The following is a 20,945-nucleotide window of genomic DNA, read 5'->3' as shown; positions in this document are numbered from 1 at the left end:
TCTACTATCATCAGGGAATGATGTCTACGATTTGTTGGTCACTGTCTGAGAAGCAAGCATGAATTAATGAGTGATGTATTGCTATGAACTCCACAACACAGACGTGCAATCAAACAAAAACCTAGATCGATGTACATCCAGCAAATAGTACACGACGTCAACTGTGAACCTGAAGATCTGAGGCAGCTGATGGAAGACAGGAAACTCTGTAGAGGAAGAGTCATATTGGTTCGGGCAAGGAGCCCATCCTGGATGATCCCTACCGTTTAAAGGGGTTTTTAGGTTTTTATAATTAGTAACTATTTTATTACTCTTTATGTTTGATAGATTTTTGTGAAGTCCATTGTGGCAGCTTATACAGTTAACTAAAATGATACATTTCTGCATAAGTCAACTATGGCTGGAATACTTTGCAGATTAGACTGAATAATTGATGAAGAGTGGATCTCCCAGGACTGCACAGAACTACAGCTCAGCCTCAAAAAACAAGGCCACCACTTGTTAAATTGTCCCACACTCCATCAGACTGATTGTGGACTAGTAAGCTAACAATTGAAAGAGATGATGATTAAAGCAGATGCAGTGTTAGATCATTTTTTCTTTGTTTCAGAATGCGATGGGAAGGTGGGGATGTGGTAAACTGTTTGTATTTGAAGATGCTAAATGCATAATTGTAAAAACTTTATATCTTTTATGCAGACGACATGCGGTGACATATTCCGCAAGCAACATTTACGCAAACCCCTCTTGATTGTTGTCATGATGATGTTGTCGCAGCAGCTTTCTGGCATAAATGCTGTAAGTATATTTTAAGACAAACCGATTTCGAACTATAAGATTAAGACTTTTGTGTATATATAGTGTCCTGGCAGGCTAGCTTCAGTTTTGCTACTTTGGGATGAATTTTGCTTATGGTTTTTCTTTGCTTGGTTTTCTCCCCTGTAGTCTTGCAGGCCACTAATATGACTTTGGTGCCATCAGCTAGGATCGAAACCGAAACATAGTTCTCCAGCACTATTCGTTACAATCTGAGATAAGTCCATACACATATAAAAACATAAAAAAATAACATTGTTAAAAGTGTAGATGTATATTTGCACATGCATAGAAGTAACGTTTAGTTGATTTATACCTGCCAATTTCAAGTTTTTTCTTTTTAATTATGACTGCTTAGCAGCTATTTTTACCAGCTAAAAACCAAATCGAATTTGTTTCACGGGTCCAAATTCCTTATATACAAGGTTCAAGTTTGTAGACCAAAAAAATTGCCAAAGTTGTTTGGTAGAGATCATTCCACACGCAGACAAGGTCACTTATATGTATATATGGTTGTATCATTTAATTTTCTAGATGTAAATCCTCTAAAACTTCTGTGTTTATTAAAAAGTGCTCAATGACAAGCAAAGCATAATATTAGTAGTATGTTTGTTTATTTTTTACTCTTTTTCACCTCAAGCAAGGCATATTGCATACATAAGGGCTACTATTTGAGATTGTGTCCCACAGGGGACTGTGGGGAGTTGAGTAGTGAGGTGTTTGTTCACATGACATTTAAGCGTCTACAATCAAAGAAGCAGGAAACGGAAAGAATTATAAAGTCTTGCATTCTGAGGGAAGAAACTATTACAGTAGAATGCTTTCCAGCATTACTTGTCAGGTTTGTTGGGGTATGTACATTGAGGGGGCACAAGTGTTATGAGTTCATCAGAGGACATTCCAACAGTAAAACAAGCACAGGAATGCAACATTGTGGTGATGAGACAGAAGTTGGAACTCTGCCGATAGTATGAACCTGTTAAATGTAATACTCTTTTTTAGACCCTGCCTAGAGTGAAAGACTAGTGGTAGATGCACTAACCCAGCTGTGGCATCAATACTCCATGCATAGGCAAATTGTGGCTTTGTAAAGATAACGGATGCTCTCTGGTGTAAGTAATTTTCTAGCATGATGGAGGGAGCCCACCTTCTTTACAGCAAACTTTGGCAATATCCTCAATGTGTTCCAATTCATGTTGCCTGTGAATGTTGAGACAAGGAGTTTGAACGATAAGCTCTCGGGTAGGATGTTATTAGTCATAGCAGTCGGTGGTTGAGAAGGTTTCTTGTAATTGTTAAAAGGAAGACGCTTAGTCTTAGTAGCATAAAATATTATCATCCATTTGCAGTCTCATTCTACAGACTAAAGGTCATTTTCTAAGATAGTTCATAGTGTAAATATACTCATCTTGGACACAGTTTAATCAGGGAAATCATTTATGAATATCAAGAATAATAATGGTCCAAGATTTCCATTTCCGATTTTAATTAATCCTCTTAACACTAGTGTGTGTGTGTGTATATATATATATATATATATATATATATATATATATATATACACACAAACCTAAATTTATAGATAAGAGATATATCATTTTATTAAACCTGTTTTTGTTTACTTATTTTTGTCTTAAAATTTTCTTTTGTTTATTTGCTTAGGTCATCTTTTATTCAACGAGTATCTTTAGTTTTATGCAGTTGTCTCAGCATATATCTCAATTGATAACAATCCTCATTACTGTACTCAACCTGTTTATCACCTGCATATCTGCTGGTCTAATTGATCGACTTGGACGGCGTATGCTGTATCTAACAGGAATGCAAGGCATGTTTTTCTCTTCAATTATCGTCGTCCTTGGTATTGTTTTAAGGGTAAGTACTTTTTCATCTCTGTGATAACTTCTACAAATAAGGGGGTACCTACTAAAAGTATTGCAGAGTGAAATTGTAGGGCAGACTACACTCTAAAGTGTTGGTAGAGCATTTAGGAAAATTGATAGATCTACATAGTTGCAGGTATTATTTATCTGGCACACATACTTTGTCATTTTATTCTTTACTGGATTTGTAAAAAGAGTGGGTCAAGTTCTTTATAGTGAACAGTTCACTTGAAAAAGAATTCAGGTGTGAGAGTTCTGACACATAATCTGAGTGTTCCTTATATAAAAAAAAAAGTCAACAGAAGATAAACAAAGGTGCCAGACAATTCAGAGTTCCTCAGTTCACCACCATGTCACCCTATGCCTTTGAAGGCCCTTTCATCCACCCACGTCCTGGTCTGTTACCTTCAACAGTGTATCTCTTGACTTCTTCGATACTTTCCAATGCAGATATGTTCAATAGCGGCAATAATTTTGGTTTTTAACTTAGAGGGAAGAGGATTCAAATTGGGAAAAAGTTGATTCTGGTGAGATTGTCCAAAAAAAAATGCAAAAAGGATCAAAACACTCTTATTTAAGCGTACTCTGCATAATGATTATATTATCTCTTATTATGAGTATCTCTTTTTCTTTTCTTTTTTTTTTAATCGCACTAGGCAAGGTGTGAAGCCACTTGATATAAGAGTGAACAATATGAAAGATGATTATTGCAAAGGTGGGAGATGTCTATTGACCTTTTTCTTAAAAAATTATAGGTAGGAGAAAAGCAGTCAGTTGGAAGAGGGTTCCACAAGCTTGCAGTTTTTGGAGAGAAACTATTGGAATAGGAAGTTGTATTACAATGAAGCATCAAAACAGTGAATTAATGGAAACGACAAGACGAATGAGCTGTAACAAAGGAAGCAGAGAATAGATCAGACAATTGTGAAGAATTGTGCTATAAAAGTATTTGTAAAAAAGACTGAGACTAGCATCATTATATTTGTGAGAGGTTGTAGAGAAGATAGGGTTGGGTCATTTAAATTACAGATATTTCTGCACTCAAGAACCCTCAGTTGATTAAAATGGTCGATCTACCCCTTATATCTGATCCTGGGGTTGGGCCTTGTGAATAAAATTCTATTTTTGTAACGTTCTGTTAACTTTTATATTTTATCCAGTGATTTGAGCATAGTATTTGTTTTATTAGTAACAAATTTAATAACAATTCTTTTAATTTAAAAAAGAATTTTTTTTTTAATTTTTCAGCATAAATTGCCTTGGTTGCCTTACTTGACAGTAGCTGGCGTCTGTTTGTATATCATATTCTTTGCCATTGGACCTGGTAAGCAAATCTTTTTTTTTTTTTTTTTTTTTTTTTTTTTAAGTCTATGTTTGATCACTGTTTTACTGTAGAGGTTCTATTAATTCTTTGTAAATTCCATTATTCGTCATATGCAAATCATAGCATATGGACACTGGTTCTTCACTCTTATTCTTTGTTGATATTTACTGAATTTAACTAAAATTATTTGGATTCTTTTTGCTGCTATTCTCATCTTGAGTGTCATTTTTACATTTTCGTCAATGTAACTTCCGGCCTTCAGGTGTATCTTGTTGGACTCTGGTATGCTTTTGTCAGTCTCTGGAATTTGGACGGAATTTCGAACAGGACGTGAGTTCGAAAGATACACCTGAAGAAGGTCGGAGGTTACATCGACCAAAACGGTGTGAAAATGACACTCAAGATGAGAATAGTAAACCAATGAATCCAAATAATATGAATAACTAATCTTCATCTCAAAAATTCAGAAACATAATTGTTTTATTGCTCTGCTTTAATAAAGGTTAAGGCTCTTACCTTACATGTTAAAGTTATTTCAGAAAAGGGTTCTCCTCCATTCATAATTTTAATCTGCACCTGTCAACATTTTCCACATGGCATCCCTGGAACTGGCGTGGTGGCAAACATTAGGAAGGAGTGCATGAAGTGAATTCAGGAAATTTGTCATTACTAACCAGCAGAGAATCACTATTGTCAATCAAGGAAAGAAATCTACTGTCGTTGCTGTTGAGCATCATTCATTTCGAATGAATCAGATGATTATTATTGGCATTCATATTCGCAATATCTTTCTAATTAGAATTCTTTATAGAAAGACATTGGATAATTATGGGATAAACCATGTGAACATTGCCAACATCCTAAGTAAAAGTGTTTGTGTGGAACAAACTAGATTCGAACTTGACACACCCAGGTTTTTATGTGAGGGGAAAAATCCAACTCCCCAAAAACGTGCACTCTGGATTGACACAAAAACGAAAGATTTCTTCATCCACCATATAAAGGCTAATATCAAAACAGATACTACACTTTGAAAATATTTATTTGCACAATTGAACAATATGCACAAGACTGTTCAAAAGTGTGGGAAAATGGTTGTTGCTCATCCTTCGTCTCCACTGAACATGTTTATCCTACTCTGAACTAGAATCATCCGTCACCATTATACCACATTTACTCCAGGAGTGGGGGGGGGCATCCTACTTAAGATTTTCCCAAATGGTTAAAAAATTTATTGTTCATGAATATAAATATGTCTATATACAATTTCATTGGAAAGAAGAGTGGAGTGGTGGAGAAAAACAGAGTACAAAAATAAAATAAAAAATTTCAAGACAGATACATTTTGATCTTAACTGAAAGATCAAAGATTTATTTTCCTTGTGTCAATATGAAATGGTGAAATAATTAAAGTGAAGTAAAATATTTTGATTTGTTTCAGGTTCGATACCTTGGTTTATTGGTGCTGAGCTTTTCCTTCAGGGGCCACGTGAAGTTGCAATGAGTATCGGAGTGCTTGTCAACTGGAAAGCTAACTTTTTAGTTGGAATTGCTTATCCTGTACTTCAGGTAATTTTAAAGTTAACATCGTGCCAATGTCTAATATAGTTTGATTGCATTTTATTATGGAGGTGTCTATGAAGTGATTTGTTTTTCTTTCTTTGGTTCAGTCACTATTTTGAAAAATAATTAGAAAAAAAAAAGCTGAAAACTGTATTGTATTTTTGTTCTTGGATACAGTATTTGGAGAATAAATTATCAAAGATTTAAGATCTGTTAATGAAAACAAGAGAGGCATATATGGAAATAGCTATGTGTTCAGAGTAACCATCTTGGATAATTTGCCTGAAGCAAATCACCTTAATCCATGCTAGATTTCTTTGACATAACAAGGTGCATGTCTGTTCATCATTAACAAATAGTTGTATCTTTTGGTTCAGTAGGATTGACCTGATAGACATAAAACAAAATTTCAAAATTGAAGAAACATAAGTGCATCAGAGTTGCTTTGGAAGAGAACAGAAAATAAGGTTATAATCAGCTAATGTACTTCCTCATTTTCTGCAGAGCACTACCAAAGTGGTGACAAGGTAAATCAGTTCCTTTGCTTTTATTATGTATTGGATAGGGTTTTTTTTATGATTTCAATAATTTTATTTTTATACTTTCATAAACATATATTTATTATATAAATTCAAATAAAAACCTTTTATTTTTAAAATTTAGAAATCTTATTTTTATAATTTCATAAACATATACAGGGTGTCCATAAAGTCCATGTGCCTAAAAAGAAAGGTTTATTATTTCATTTGAATTTTTTTATTATTGCAAATGTAAATAGTTTTTTTTGTTTGTTTTTTTTTAAATGTATAGACTTTATGGACACCCTGTATTTCTAATAAAATTTCTAAATAAAATAAAAATTCCTTTTATTCTGTTATTAAATGTGCAAATAAAGACCCATTGTGTTATTTTTATCTTTTTATAATTTTATTAATTTTTATTGCATGTTTTTCAGTAATGTCCTTTTCTTATATTTTATTTCAATAAATCGCTTCACAATAGAAATACTGAAGAACAATAAAAGTGAATAAACTGATTTGCCTTGTCACCAGTAGTCCTCTGCCAAAAATTAGTATTATAGTAAGCCCCACTCACCCCCATGGTTCACTGCAGATTGTGCAGCTGCCATTGCACAAAGACAGCATGCATTCCACCGGTTTGTACGTCATAAGTCAAATACAAATAGGCAAAAATTCGTAGATGCTAGAAATCATTGTAAGAGTGAAATAGCAACAGCCAAAAGAAAGCATGCTGAAATAATCAGGGAACGCGTTGAATTGCAAAAGATAGGAACTCATGATTTCTGGAACATCTATGGGCCTGATCTCATTCCTGCTATACTAATTAAGAAATGCTCAGCCAAACTAGCCTCCATACTTTCCAAGCTCTACAATAAATGCCTTGCTGAATCTTGCTTTCCTAATTTCTGGAAGATGGCCTTTGTGGTACTAGTGTATAAGAGTTCTGGTAAAAGAACAGATCCTCTCAATTATCGCCCCCTCTTCGTTAAAATCTTTGAAACCTTAATTAATCAAGCACTAATTCACCACCTCGCAAAAGCAAATCTTCTCTTTGACAAACAGTATGGATTCAGACAATGTCTTTTATTGCAGATATTTTAACAGTCATCTCTGAACACATTTACTATGTATTGGATAAGGAGGGCGAAGCCAGGGCTGTAGCCCTTGATATATCCAAGGCCTTTGACAAAGTCTGACACAAAGGGCTGCTAATGAAAGTCAAATCGTACGGTATAACTGGACAAATAAATTAGATCCATCTTAGACAATAGAAGCATACAGGTTGTCATTGATGGACGCAGATCCAAACAGCATAACGTTAATGCGGAAGTGCTTCAGGGGTCAATCCTTGGACCATTATTATTGCTGATATTCATAAACGACCTCCCTGATAATATTTTGTCTAAGATGGATATATTTGCTGATGATACAATGTTCTATAATATGCATGAGGGAAGAACAGATGTACATAAAACTAAAACAATGGCAGAATCATTAGAAAATGATCTCCAGACTATAGTGGAATGGGGTCGTAAATGGATGGTAACATTTAATGCTAGTAAAACTAAGCTACTCTCCTTTAACAATTACAAGACACCTCTCCAACCCTATATATTCATGACAAATAGCACCCTACCTGAGAATTCTACCTTCAAACTCCTCATCCTAACATTTGCGGGCAATATGAACTGGAACAAATACATAGAGGACATTGCAAAGTCTGCTGCAAAGAAGGTGAGTTCCTTCTATTGAGCTAGAAGACTACTCACACCTGAGAGTATCCTGTACCTTTACAAGGTCACCATTTGCCCATGCATGGAGTATTGTTGTCACATCTGGGCTGGTGCATCTACCACTAGTCTCTTTCTCTTAGATAAAGTCCAAAAAGAGTTGTCAATCTAATCAGTCCCACTTTATCAACTAAGCTCCAGCCCCTGTCCCATCGCCGCAATGTTGCATCACTATGTTTGTTTTACAAATATTTTAATGGAATGTGTTCTGATGAACTCGCTTCACTTGTACCCCCATGACATACATATCTCCGACAAACCCATTTAGCAATAAGATCTCACCCCTTCACTCTTGATATCTCTAAATGCCACAAATAGTTTCTTCCCTCGAACAGCTAGACTTTGGAAGTCCCTTCCTGCTGCCTGCTTCTCTGGCTGTACTGATATGCAGAATTTTAAATGTAACATAAACAAATATCTTGTTAATCTTTCCTAGACATGGCCCCAAATACTAGACCCTTACATCCAAGTGGTGATATGCTTTGTATCGGGTGAACATGAGTAAAAAAAAAATTTTAAATTAGGAAGTACGTTAGCTGACTATAACCAAAAATGAATATATTTTCATGTTTTTAAATCAGCTTTTTATAATATAAATTAGTTTTTAAAATGGCTTGTTTCGACAGTGACTACTTGTTATTATCTAGAAAAAAAACCACCAAAAGCCTTTTAATTACATCCTTTATCAAGTAAACATGCTCTAACTTAACGTACTCTAACTTTCCTACAATATATTTAGAAGGCTGACCTACTTGCATTGCCTACAAGTCTTTACTTTCATTTTTTTCTTTTTAAATTGCATAAATATTTTCCAGTTATACGGTGTGTTCAAAAAGTCACTGAAGGGTTTTGAACTTCAATAGATTCTTTATTTTTGATATCTTTCTGTAATTTTAACACAATCTGACTAAGACATTGGGAAATTTAAAAAAAAAATGCAAAATTCAAACAATCTTTATTTATGAAAAATAATGTCTTTTAAATGTTGGCTATTTTCAGTTTCACATATTTATGCTCTTTCCAAAACCTTATTCATGACAGATTGCAGAATCTCTGGATTGTGATTTAACTCCCTTATTCCATTTCACAAGCTGGCAAACATCGAAACGTTAAATCCCAAACACTGCAAGAATTGAAGGAAAATATCAGGAATGAAATAAGGGAGTTAAATTGCAATCCAGAGATTCTACAATACATCATATGTAAGCTGAAAATCGGTAACATTTAAGACATTATTTTTCATAAAGATTGTTTGAATTTTTTTTTTTTTTTTAAACTTTCATTTTCTCCTTATCTGTAAAATTCAAACTCATGGGTATCAAATCAACAAGCAGGCTGATTACCTGACGAATGCAGAGAAGGGGAACTTGCCACATTCTTATCTGGAGTGTAAGAAGAGAAAAGAAAATTATTCAATTGCAAATATCAAATATAGTTGTCCAAAGCAAAAATTGGCAGTATCAATCCAGTCAGGGAAACTTTGAATTGTAAAGAATTCTAGGTTTACAAAAAAAAAAAAAAAAAAAAAGGGTTAATCCAGTCAGATTCAGCAGAGCATAATTTCCTCCTTGTATCAAGACAAAAAGCTATGACTTTTCAAACTTGGAATTAGAACAAACCACTTTGATAGATAAAATAAAGAATTTAGGTTGAATAACTTAAGTTATAGTAGGATCCTTCTACCGCTCCAGTAGATATCTCACTCCTGATGCAATTCTCTACCTATATGAAAGCCAGGTACGGCCAATGATGGAGTACTGTTACATCTGGGCAGAAGCTACTAGAAGCAGCTTATCCTGCCTTGACAGAATTCAAAATAGACTTTGTAGCTTAGTGGGGGATGCTCTTTTCTCTTCCCTGCAACCTCTTTCCCACAGAAGAGATGTTGCGAGCCTGTTTCTGCTTTATTGTTATTTTCATGGCAAGTGCTCGTCTGAGCTTCAATCTATGGTTTCCCTCACCAAACTTTCACGAAAAGCACTCATCTAGCCAAAACCACTATCAATAGTTTCCCACACTCTTTATCTGTGCCTAAACCTAAACGTAAATTCCACAAACAAAGCTTCTTTTTGCCTGCTTTCCAGCTGACTACAATTTGATTGTCTTCAAGTCCAACATGAACCGTCCTCTTAGTAATTCAATTTACAAAATTTCCACTATTCATGTTTATTACACTATACTTTGAATAATGTATACCCATTAACCTTTATCCTCGAGTGGGCTCAGGACCTTGATAAGTAGTGATTCCTATGTAAAAAAAATAAATAAATAAAATATACACCCATGCAAAATTATTACTATTACTACTACAGTTATATAAAGAGCAAACATATATGTTTGTTCGTTCAGTTAAATCATTAAAGATCCAAAACAAAGCACTCGCAAAGTTTATATTTTCTTGACTGCTGTTGCCGTGAATGTATATCTAAAATCTATATAAATAAAATAGATTTATGTGTGTATATTAAAATATTCTTTAAAAAAAACAACAAAGCAAAAGTATATTAAAAAAATAAACAGTAATGCTAAGCAATATTAAGCAAGTGTAATTTTTTTTTTCTCTTTTCAGAAATCTATTGGTGGCTACAGCTTTCTCCCATTCACTATATTTCTGTTTCTCTTCTCCATCTACGGTTACTTCAAAGTTCCTGAAACCAAAGGGAGGAGAGTGGAGGATATTGTAGCAGATTTTGTCCGTGAAGAAAACAGCCAAGCGAGAGTTCTTTTGTAAATGTAAAAAAGAAAAAATAATTTTTCTTTTATAAGTTTTTTTTTTTTTATTTTTTTTTTTTTAAAAACGTTTCACTTCCCAAACAAACTTTGTTCTTCCTCAATTTTAAATATTAACTTTTTTTTCTTTTCTCTTTTATTCTCCCTTCACCCTCATTAAATAAATCTAAATTTAATACTTAAACAATATCATATTACGGAAAGGCTTGTAAAATATTTTAATTGCATCTTGCCTTATGAAAAAGTCATCTTACTATAATAATCTTAATCTGGTCATATCTGTGCTGTTTAGAAAATTATTTCAAACTAGCAATTCCATGGCACCTCTTGGAGGACAATGTTTTTTTTTTTTGTCTTGTTTCTTTTGAATGTTCCTTTTTTACATAACATTTCGCTGAATTTATTCAGTGAAGAACTGCTGCACGTCAAAATTACGAGTTACTTTCTTACACCATTAAATGACCATATATCATTATAACGATATTCGAAAATGAGGCCAGATGAAAGGGAGGTCACTCTCATACTTATCCAGTGCTGCCAGATTGGCCTTTTAAAACCAAATTTATTTTTGAAGCAGGTTGGTCTTCAAAAATAGTATATGGCTTTTATCAAAGCATAACATACAAAGGAAGAAACAAGAATATTATTTAGATAACACTGATTTGACCTCGTAGAATGTTGAGAAAATGTAATTTTTTTTCTCCAATTTCTCACCTTACCAAACTCTTAAAATAAAAACTAATTCGTATTATTTGGTTTCTTTGGACTACTGTCCTTATCTTGAGTGTTAGTTTCACAATCTGTCAATGTAATCTCCGACATTGTGAAAATCATGCTCAGGATGAGAGCAATAGTCAAAAGAATCCAAATAATATGAATAACCAATCCTCATCTCCAAAAAATTCAGAAACATTAAACAAAATAATTGTATCCCCAAAATAGTGATAAATATTGGCTTTGCCTAAAAGAAAACATAAGAATGTCAAGTTGCCAAAAATAAATACGCATTATCTTTAAATCTCCCACATTTCTTTTTCTTAACAATTAAAAAATAAAATTAAAAAAAATGTAACATCTACTTGTGATTTGGTATATAGTTGGCCAGTACTTAAATTGTTGGTCACGTTAAACTGCCCTTCCCACCTAATCCTAACCAAAAAAAAAAGTATGTATTTGCTGTTTTAAAATGAAAAAATTTTTATCCAATTCTGAAGAGAAAAAAGAAAAAAGTTTGAAGGAAAAAAAATTCTTGACACTGTAATAAAATCATTGCCATTCAAACTGTGAAAGGTCAGCTGACAATACCGAGAAACACTGCAAGTAGTGACAAACTTTTTACAAATATTTATTTGCGGACTATTATCCTCATCTGGTTGTTGTTTCACAATGTTTCAGCCAACTATTCTTCCGGCCTACTTTTGGGTAGGATTGAAACCGCTATCTTGAGACAATGTTCACTTGGAACCATAGAGATTCAACGTCTCTATCCACTACGCCACAGGCCCCCGAAGGTAGCAGTTTCAATCCTATCCAAAGCCAGCCAGAGGCTTAGTTAGCCAAAACGTGGCAAGACAACAACTATGGAACTGAGAATACAATTAAGACTCGGCATTCCTATCCCGTCGCGGTTAACAACCTGACGAAGGCCAGAGAAATAGTTGCCGAAACGTTGTGAAACAATCAGAAGATGAGGATAATAGTCTGCAAATAAATAAAAATATGCAAATTAGCTTTTTACAAAGTTTCAATACGAACATTTCCATGTCTGATAAAAATGTCTGTTGTCCGGTGATAAATTTAGTCCCAAACAAACAGGTCATTAAAAAAAACATATCATGCAACATTGTCTTGTTTTCATTGGTCATTTCCATCTTAAATGTCTGCATCAGTTTCATCCAAAAAAGCTGTACACCATCATGAGCTTAGCATGAAGATCATGAAATAAAAGTATTAGTTGCTTATTTAGAATTAAACCTATTTTTAAAAAAAATTAAATTGCAGAAAAATAGTTATACACTTACCTGTCATGAAACAAAGATGTCAGTTTGTAAAAACCATAAATTGATCAAGTATTTTTTTTCTACATATAAGAAAATCTTTTTTATAATTTTAATAGGAAATTGTAGCCATTACAAGGCTGATTTTGATTTCAATAGTTCGAATTGAGTTGTCTACTCCTTATTTATAAAACACGGATCAAAACCTGTCTCGCTTCATCATAAAATTTGATTTTTGATAAATTTGTGATTTTTTGGAATATGACATCTTTGTTCTATGACAGGCATGTACATCATTTTTCTGTATTTTTGTTTTGAAAATAGGTATAATCCTAAATAAGCACCAAGTATTATTCTGGTAGGATCCCTTGAGTGGAAAAATTATGCGGTCGGAAAATCTGAAACCTATTTTAATAAATTAATAAAATCACCAATGAGCTGATTCTGCTAATCTTTTGGATGTATAACATCTTAATTTAAAGGTTTGTTTGTTTTGGGGTTTTTTCTGATTTTGTCTTCGAGTGAATCCTCAAGTCAGAAAATGATGCTTCAATGATATCACCAGCAAGGTGGGAGAAAGGAAGGGCATTTATAAAATGAGTTCTTGTTCAGAAATTTAAAAAAAAAAAAAAAAAAAAAATCGACAAAGTCACTAAATTATGACGTGAGTGGATTGCATAGGTATTAAAAATAAATTTTTTTTTTTTGTTAAATATTATTACATGGGGAATCATTTTGAGTTAAAATCCATTTAGAAATACATATTTTAAATATGCAAGCTTTAGTTGAACAATTATAGATTATCCGAAAATGGCAGTCTAATTTCAGTTGATGTAAAAAGTGAAACGTTGTAGTCCAAAACAAGCTAAAAGTGAAAACTTTAAAAATGAAAACTAAATCCACACTTAGATTCAACCAAAATATATATATATTTTTTTTTTCAGATTCATAAGTTAAATGAATGTTATTTCTATTTCCTGTGAAATACCGTTTTTTAGAATAATGAAGAAAGTGCTCTTTTTGTTTTTCAATTTTTCTTTATTTTTTTTAATATGAGGGAATTCTGGACAAGAACCACACAATTTTATCCAATACATTTAAGATTTTCTATTACCACCATCAATGCTTTCAATAATTTGTGTATAGCCTAATGTCCACATCACTTGACTTGTTTAAAATATCAGTCATGGTCTTAAAATTGATTTAATTTTGGAATAGCTAGGTTAAAAGTGGAGATCATGGAAGAGAGGGAGTCACTCTTTTGGCAGTAATTGGATTCTGTACATCATAAACTCATTACTTTGTCCATATTGTAGCCGATGGTGTATTGCATCATTTATGACCTTGAAGATAAAAAGTTTAGTCATGGTAAAAACCTGTTATATCCTAAGTAAGGTGCCTGTTTTGTATTTCTCATAAAAATATATTCTCATATTTAAAGTTATGCTTGAATGAAGGGCATGTATGGGATTTTGGATGCTTAGTGTAAATTTTTGATTAGTTCAATGCATGGCTCTTTCCTTCTGTAACAGAAATTATTGTTCCACTACTACTGTATCATGTAAAGAGTTGGAGGGTGAGGTAATGCAGTTCGACTAACTGCGTTCTATTAACTTCTCTAAATTCAACTCTGAAAACTCTCCCAAGTGTCACATTCCCTGTGTATTCATTTCATCTGGATAAATTGTTATGTCACTGTGAATACACACTTTGATTGGCTCCCTCTAACCTGTCTGAGTTTCACTCATTGGTTCCTGCGGATCTGGCTAGAATTTTTTGACAATCATACCCACCCCCATACGACCTCTGCAGCTGAGGTTTCCTACTTTAATTTTTGCCTGTTCATAGACTAGATTAGATGTCAGGAAAGCTCAAGCGAGTACACACTGGTGACCTGAAGTTAGCTGAGTTAGAGGGCTGGGAGGAGCCCAAGTGGACAAATAAAAGAAGAAAACAAAGACAGGTCATTCATGTTGATCCAGAAAAAATGGAGATAAGGAAATCCAATTTATATTTTTCCCTCAACTCGTGTAAATTCTAAAAGGATAATTTTTCTGTTTCTAGGTTCATTGGTTTAAATATATACGAGTATCTTTTAGCATTTCTTTACTTTTGTGCTCTCTTCATCTTTCATCTCACCTGAGAAAACAAATCTTAGGTTCCTGAAAGAACAGCAAATGATGATCTTCTTCCACTTCTCTTCATCAAGGTCGCAACAGATCATCGATGAGCAGGACATCTCCCCAATACAACAAATATAGTATAGCACAAACTTCAAAGCTTCCTTAATTGTGAATCTTATCCCTGTCAGTGTCTTAGTCAAATGGATGTCCCAATTCCCTTGGCTAGTTTAGCTAGCACATCGGCCAAAGTTTGATGGAAGTGCTCCATCTTTGCATCATTTTGGGGATAATAAATGGTAGAAGTCACATACCATATATTCAAAACACTAGAACATTCTCAGTGACCTGCTGTTCAGATGCTAAGGAGAATTTCCGTTTGAATCGGATCTGAGACTTCTTGTTTCGGATCATGATGGTTTCTCACCAATTTGTTAGACAATTCACAAAACTGTAAATATACTGATTCTCTCGAATGGTCATTCTACACATCTTTTTTTTTTCTTCTTTTTATTTTCACCCCAAACAAGGCACAGTGCCTATTTGATGTAAGGGGCTACTATTAGGGACATAAGTTGCAGGGATACTATGTAGGGTGTTAAGCAGCAAGATGTCTGTTCACATTACACTTTAACTTCTGCATGTCAGTACAGTTGGGAAAACAGGAACCTAGGAGGGAGTCTAGCAGTTCTGGGGAAGAAACTATTAGAGTAGAAAGCTTTCTTACATCAATAATTTCCCCCACTCTTTATCTAAACAGATTCTATGAACAAAGCTTTCTTAGAACTGCACTGCGGAACTCTCTTCCGTTTTCCTGCTTTCCAGCTGACTACAATATGGTCGTCTTCAAGTCCAATGTAAACAAGTTCTTGATGAGCCGATCCCCTTAAGTAATCCAATTCACCAAATTCCCACTACTAACGATTACTACAACATTTTCCTCATTGACTACTACTGTACACTCTTTAACCTTTATCCTCGAGTGGCCTCTGGGCCTGGATAAGTGGTGACTTCTTTGTAAAAAAAAAAAAAAAAAAAAAATAGTCTAGGGATTTCTACTGTGTTTAAGGTTGGGAGTTTGCTGATTGTCGGGGGTACAAGTGCTTGTAGTTTGTCAGAGCATCCACTATTAAAATACTTGGCAGAGGAATGCAACATTTTGTCCATAAGACAGAGGTTAAAGTTTAGAGGACCTATAAATCCTCGATTGTTAACTGCTAAAACCGATAAATTACAAAAACTTGTGATTAAAAATATTTTGCACTAAAATCTAACAAAACAAATTAGCTGTTAACGCATGAATTACCTATGACCTTGACCTTTGATTTAATCTAGGTATCTATAAAAGTGAAATTGTCTGTGTATATTTCCCTACCAAACTACTCTGTCAATTTTCAGTCTACAGACTTGAGAAAATCTTTTTAATTGGGTTTCGGCCAGAAATCTAGCTGTCAAGGGGTCAAGTTCAACGATTTGACCTTTGAAAACTCTACCAAACTCCTCTGCCAATTTTGGGTCTAAACACTTGAAATTTTAGATGTAGGTTACTTTTTGATTTGATTTGAGCCCAAAACAAATGTTAAGGGGTCAAAGTTTTAAAAAAGTTTACCTCTGCGATCTCTACCAAATTACTCAGCCAATTTTTTATCTAAACATTTTAAATTTTACATACTGTATTCAAAGGGCAAGCTTGGTTTTTGGCCGAAAATTTGGCTGCCAAGGGGTCAAAGTTCAAAAGATTTTACCTTTGGTCTCTAGCAAACTACTCAACCAATTTTTGGTCTAAACATTTGAAATTTTACATAAGAGTATTCAGACATGCAGCAAGCTTTTTAGTCAGTTTTTGGCAAAAATTTGGCTGCCAAGAGGTCAAAGTTGAAAGAGTTGACCTTTGCAAATTCTACCAAACTCCTCTGCCAATTTTGGAGCTAAACACTTGAAATTTTAAATGTAGGTTGCATGGACACGAGTCAAACTTTTTAATATATATATATATATATATATATATGCACATAAAGTTATGAACAGTACTTAGGGCTCGAGCAAAGCTGTGCTGAACTGCTAGTGTCTGAATAAAAAGAAAAGGAAATCTGAATAGTTGCCTTACGTTTTCCATCTGATTACTCTCAACCTCATTTTTTTCCTTCTTCCTTGCTTTTCAGACCTTAAGAGGCCAATCAACCAAAAGTACTTTTAATTGTACCTTGGCAACAGTTTCCTTCCCTCCTCGCAAGTCGAGATGCTATTACCGCTGATGAGGTGGCTTTGCTAGTGACAACAATCGATGATCATCTTGGCATTGTGTTAGCAAAATCACACATGCTGCATTATGTTTGACTAATCATGTGGGTTGTCTCAGATCAGATGTGGTGGCTTATAAGTTTAAAATAAATAAATTGACATAAATTTTAAACGGTTCACTCAAAGGAATGCACAACGCACTTCTGTCATTTCCGGTAAAATATATTCTTGTATTTACAGGAAACTTGAAAGGAGTTGTAGATGTTACGTGCAAATCTCCAATTAGTTCAATTCGCGACTTTTCTTCTGCAGTTCTATATCATCATGATAGTTCTATATCATCATGGTAATCATTTTTCCAACTATGATTGTATCCTATGAAGAGATTCAAGTGATAACATTTTTTTTTTCTTACTGATGTTCACCCCAAATAAGGCATATTGCCACTTGGATGTAAGAGGTATCTATTTAGGACCCTATTTAGGGGAAATCTACAGTGAAGAAGTGGGATTTTGTTGCTAAATGGGTTTCTCAGGGGTATGTAGGCCAAGTGAGTACAAGAACTATGAGTTCCTCAGTGAATATTCCATTAAAACACTTGTAAAAAAAAAAAAAAAAAAAAAAAAAATTGATGCATGATGAACTTGAACCACCATGCAAAAATGTTAAGATGGCAATAAAAGTTTTATTTTAACAAACAAAATTTGTGATGCATTTCTATCTTAATTACATTTGCTATTTCATCGACTTACAAGATTAAGAATTTGGTCTCATTGTAAACATGCACTAAGTTTTTGCATGTATAGTTTTAGGTTGCATAGTTGCCATGCATGTAAATGGCAGACTTGCTGCAAGTAAAAAAATATTTAGCTAAGAGAAATCACCTAAAATATTGGAAATATTTTTGGCCTGGAGCTTGGACCACCCAGAATTTGGTTTCTACTTCAAAAAATTACTCTTTAAACATGGATTCATGCTGGAAGCAAAGTACTTGAGAATATTAATGGCTGGCTTCATACAGGAACTCACTCTACTGGTTGGGGTTTTTTTTTATATTTATAGATTAGCCTTTTCACATGGATGTTGATTAGCCATTCAGTTGATTAAATGGTCTTTCTGGGGTGATCTTAGTGATATCTACATTTATTCCGGCAGCAGTACTAAATTTTTAGCTTTCTGAAGTTTGTGTGCTTCTCAGTGAAATGGGCCCTTGTTCTCGTTTGAATTTTGATTTGGTTAGACTAAGATTTCTTGTTTGCGAGTCTGTTATCCGAAACAAGAAAACAAGTATTGTTGTGGCCTCCAGAAGAATAAAACTTTGTTACTGGTTTTAAATATTGATTGCAAATTTATTCAGAAAAAAAAAAAAAATTCTGTTGCAGTTCTTACTGAGATTGTAACTAATGTCAGAATCAAACATCAACTTTGGACTTGTGCAACAAGCCAACGATTATTGCATAGCTGAATGCACACAGAGCATGTTCATATCGATTTTGAAGTGGGGGGGGGTCTCAAAAAAGTATGACGTCATTGTAGAAAAAAACATGAGAAAGCACAGCACAAATGATTGCAAAGAATACTCAACATTTGCAAACTTATTAATGAATTACTTATTGAATAGATTAATAATTTTCTTGTTTTTAATGCGGTATATCAAACATAATTCATATATCCAACTTTTGTAATTAAAACAAATGGTTCACAATTTCCCATATTACAAAAACAAAAGTAAAGAAAAATTTTTATGATGTACATACCCGTGAAGGAATGAAAAGATCATGTTCTAAAAATCACATACGTTAATCAAGCAGTTTTATTTTTATAAAGAAAATCATTTTTAAATGATTTAAAGTAATTAATGGGAAATCGGACATTATGAGGCTGATCTTGCAAGTTTAAATTGTTGAGTTCTTGCCATTGGTTTCTTCAAGATGGCAACATGAGACTGTCACTTTCATTTACTCATAGAATGTAGCTTTCTTAGTTAAAAGTAAACTACTTTTTTTGAATATGACATTTTCATTCTGTCACAGGTACTACATCATGCAGATTTTTATTTTAATTTTTGTTTTTTAATATTTCTGGACAAGAACCAAACAAATGATTTTTGTACTCAACAACCTATAACCCATTGTAATAGCATAGCTTTGGCTTCCGACAAGTAACAAATACTATCTTTCAATGCCCAATTGGGAGTGGAGGGTGATAGTAACTATTCTATTGATATGAAACCATTTTCACAGGCATTAACTCCTCCTTTAAGAGGGAGGAATAGCATACATCAACAATAAATCGTCACAATTGGCTATTTATTAGCAAACAACACTTACATAAGAGATATTAAAAAAAAAAAAATGCTTCCCTCCTGTTGCATATTTTTGTTAGTAACATAAATGTTTTCGTCTTTATGCCACCAATTATTTTAAGAGTATAATGTAAAATTTTACAGCTTAGTTCTATGTTAAATAAATTGGATATTTGTATGAATGCATCCATTGAAAATGCTATTTCAAACTGTTAAAGTGTGGCAGACAGCTTGACCAACTGGCCAATGGACATCACCTTTTTTAGAAATGTATGGATATATTTTAAATAATTATAACTTTGTCAGCTTTTTTGTTTGAATTATAAAATCATTTAAGATTGTCTCACAGTTTAGTGGATGAAAATGTTGGTTACAAAATATTCTGGGTGAAAAAAAAAAACTTAGAAATGAACTTCTAAAAGATATGAAAAAAGGAATAGTAATAGTTTTGATGGATTAAATAACAGATTTGGTTTGAAATTATCAGAAGGTTACCAACTATGATAAAAGATGCTTGGAATCTTATGAAGAGAATGACAACCAAGATGAGGACAATACTTCAGAAATATTTTTAACAATAATCAGATTTCTTTTCTTTTACAAGAACAAATAAAATGATGAAATCTATTGAATATTTCCACAAAACAACCGTTAATGGAAATTTACTATCCTAGAATTTCATAAGTTGACAGCAATTTTTAAATCAGTTTCAGGCCTGAATTCAGTTTCAAGAAACGATGGATACACCTGTAAGGATGCCTGCATGGAAAACCTTGTGTGAAGCAAGGGTTGCACAATCTCCAACAATATCTCTCCTGAGCCAGCAGTGTTTTATTCCAGTAGCATTAAGAAGTTCATGAATGACTGGAAACAATACAAAGATAAAAGAAACCTCATATACAGCACCTGGTATTCACAAATGGTCACCCATTTTAGCACTGGCCAGGTTCAACGTCTCTTAACTTTAGTGATCTAATGGGAACCTGTGCATCAACGTCATCATGCCACATATAAATCAGTAAATAAGAACAAAATTTCAAGTTCAAATGCAATAAAATTTGTTTTTGTTTATTTTTTTTTCTTTGTTTTTTTAACTTTTAAAGATTAATCATTTTTGTTCATCTCCAAAATATCATCAAATATTGATTATTGAATAGGAAAGCAAATCTTGTTTTATACACTTTTTTAACATTAGGAAAATTATGGCTGCTTGTGTAGAATAGCAATGTTTTAAACCAACATATTTCAGGTTAAAATATTACATACTTACGTGTCATATCAAAATTAGTATAAATTACAAAAAAAATGATCCAGTAGAAAAATAATTAGAAATAAAAATAACATTTATCTATTCATAGTTTTATCACATTTTAATGTTGAAGAGTTCACAAGATTCAGGTGAGGTAACTTGCAATCGATCATTTTTACTAAATAATTACAATCCACTATTTATAAACACAATTGGAATGTAATTGTGGCTGATTATTTGTTAAAAATACATTTAGCACATCTACTTGATTATTTTTTTAAAAAATTTTCAATTTGTACTATTTTGACATGGCACATAAGTATGTAGTACTGTTTTCACCTGAAATGCATTGGTTTAAAACATCACTATTCTACACAAGCACCAAAGTATGAACCATCCGTTCTCT

The 20,945-nt window shown here is 33.3% G+C and overlaps 1 protein-coding gene across 2 annotated transcripts in view; it reads left to right on the top strand.

Annotated features, from left to right (window-relative positions):
- LOC145290975 (solute carrier family 2, facilitated glucose transporter member 1-like) overlaps positions 1-12,468 on the top strand; it is a 66,677-nt gene extending 54,209 nt beyond the window's left edge. Inside the window, exons 8-12 of one of the 2 annotated variants that reach the window (XM_080136531.1) lie at positions 700-798; positions 2,479-2,691; positions 3,948-4,023; positions 5,465-5,592; positions 10,467-12,468. In XM_080136531.1, coding sequence (XP_079992657.1) covers positions 700-798; positions 2,479-2,691; positions 3,948-4,023; positions 5,465-5,592; positions 10,467-10,628 — 678 coding nt within the window. In that variant the 3' untranslated portion in view covers positions 10,629-12,468. The remainder of the gene's footprint in view (positions 1-699; positions 799-2,478; positions 2,692-3,947; positions 4,024-5,464; positions 5,593-10,466) is intronic. The other variant, XM_080136529.1, reaches the window with a different exon arrangement.
- Positions 12,469-20,945: the final 8,477 nt, after the last annotated feature.

This window comes from Euprymna scolopes, chromosome 2 (genome assembly GCF_053919585.1).
Source record: "Euprymna scolopes isolate OS-2025 chromosome 2, ASM5391958v1, whole genome shotgun sequence".
Lineage (NCBI taxonomy): Eukaryota > Metazoa > Mollusca > Cephalopoda > Sepiida > Sepiolidae > Euprymna > Euprymna scolopes.
The sequence above is the reverse complement of the archived record's forward strand: the minus strand, read 5'-3'. Positions and strand labels throughout refer to the sequence as shown.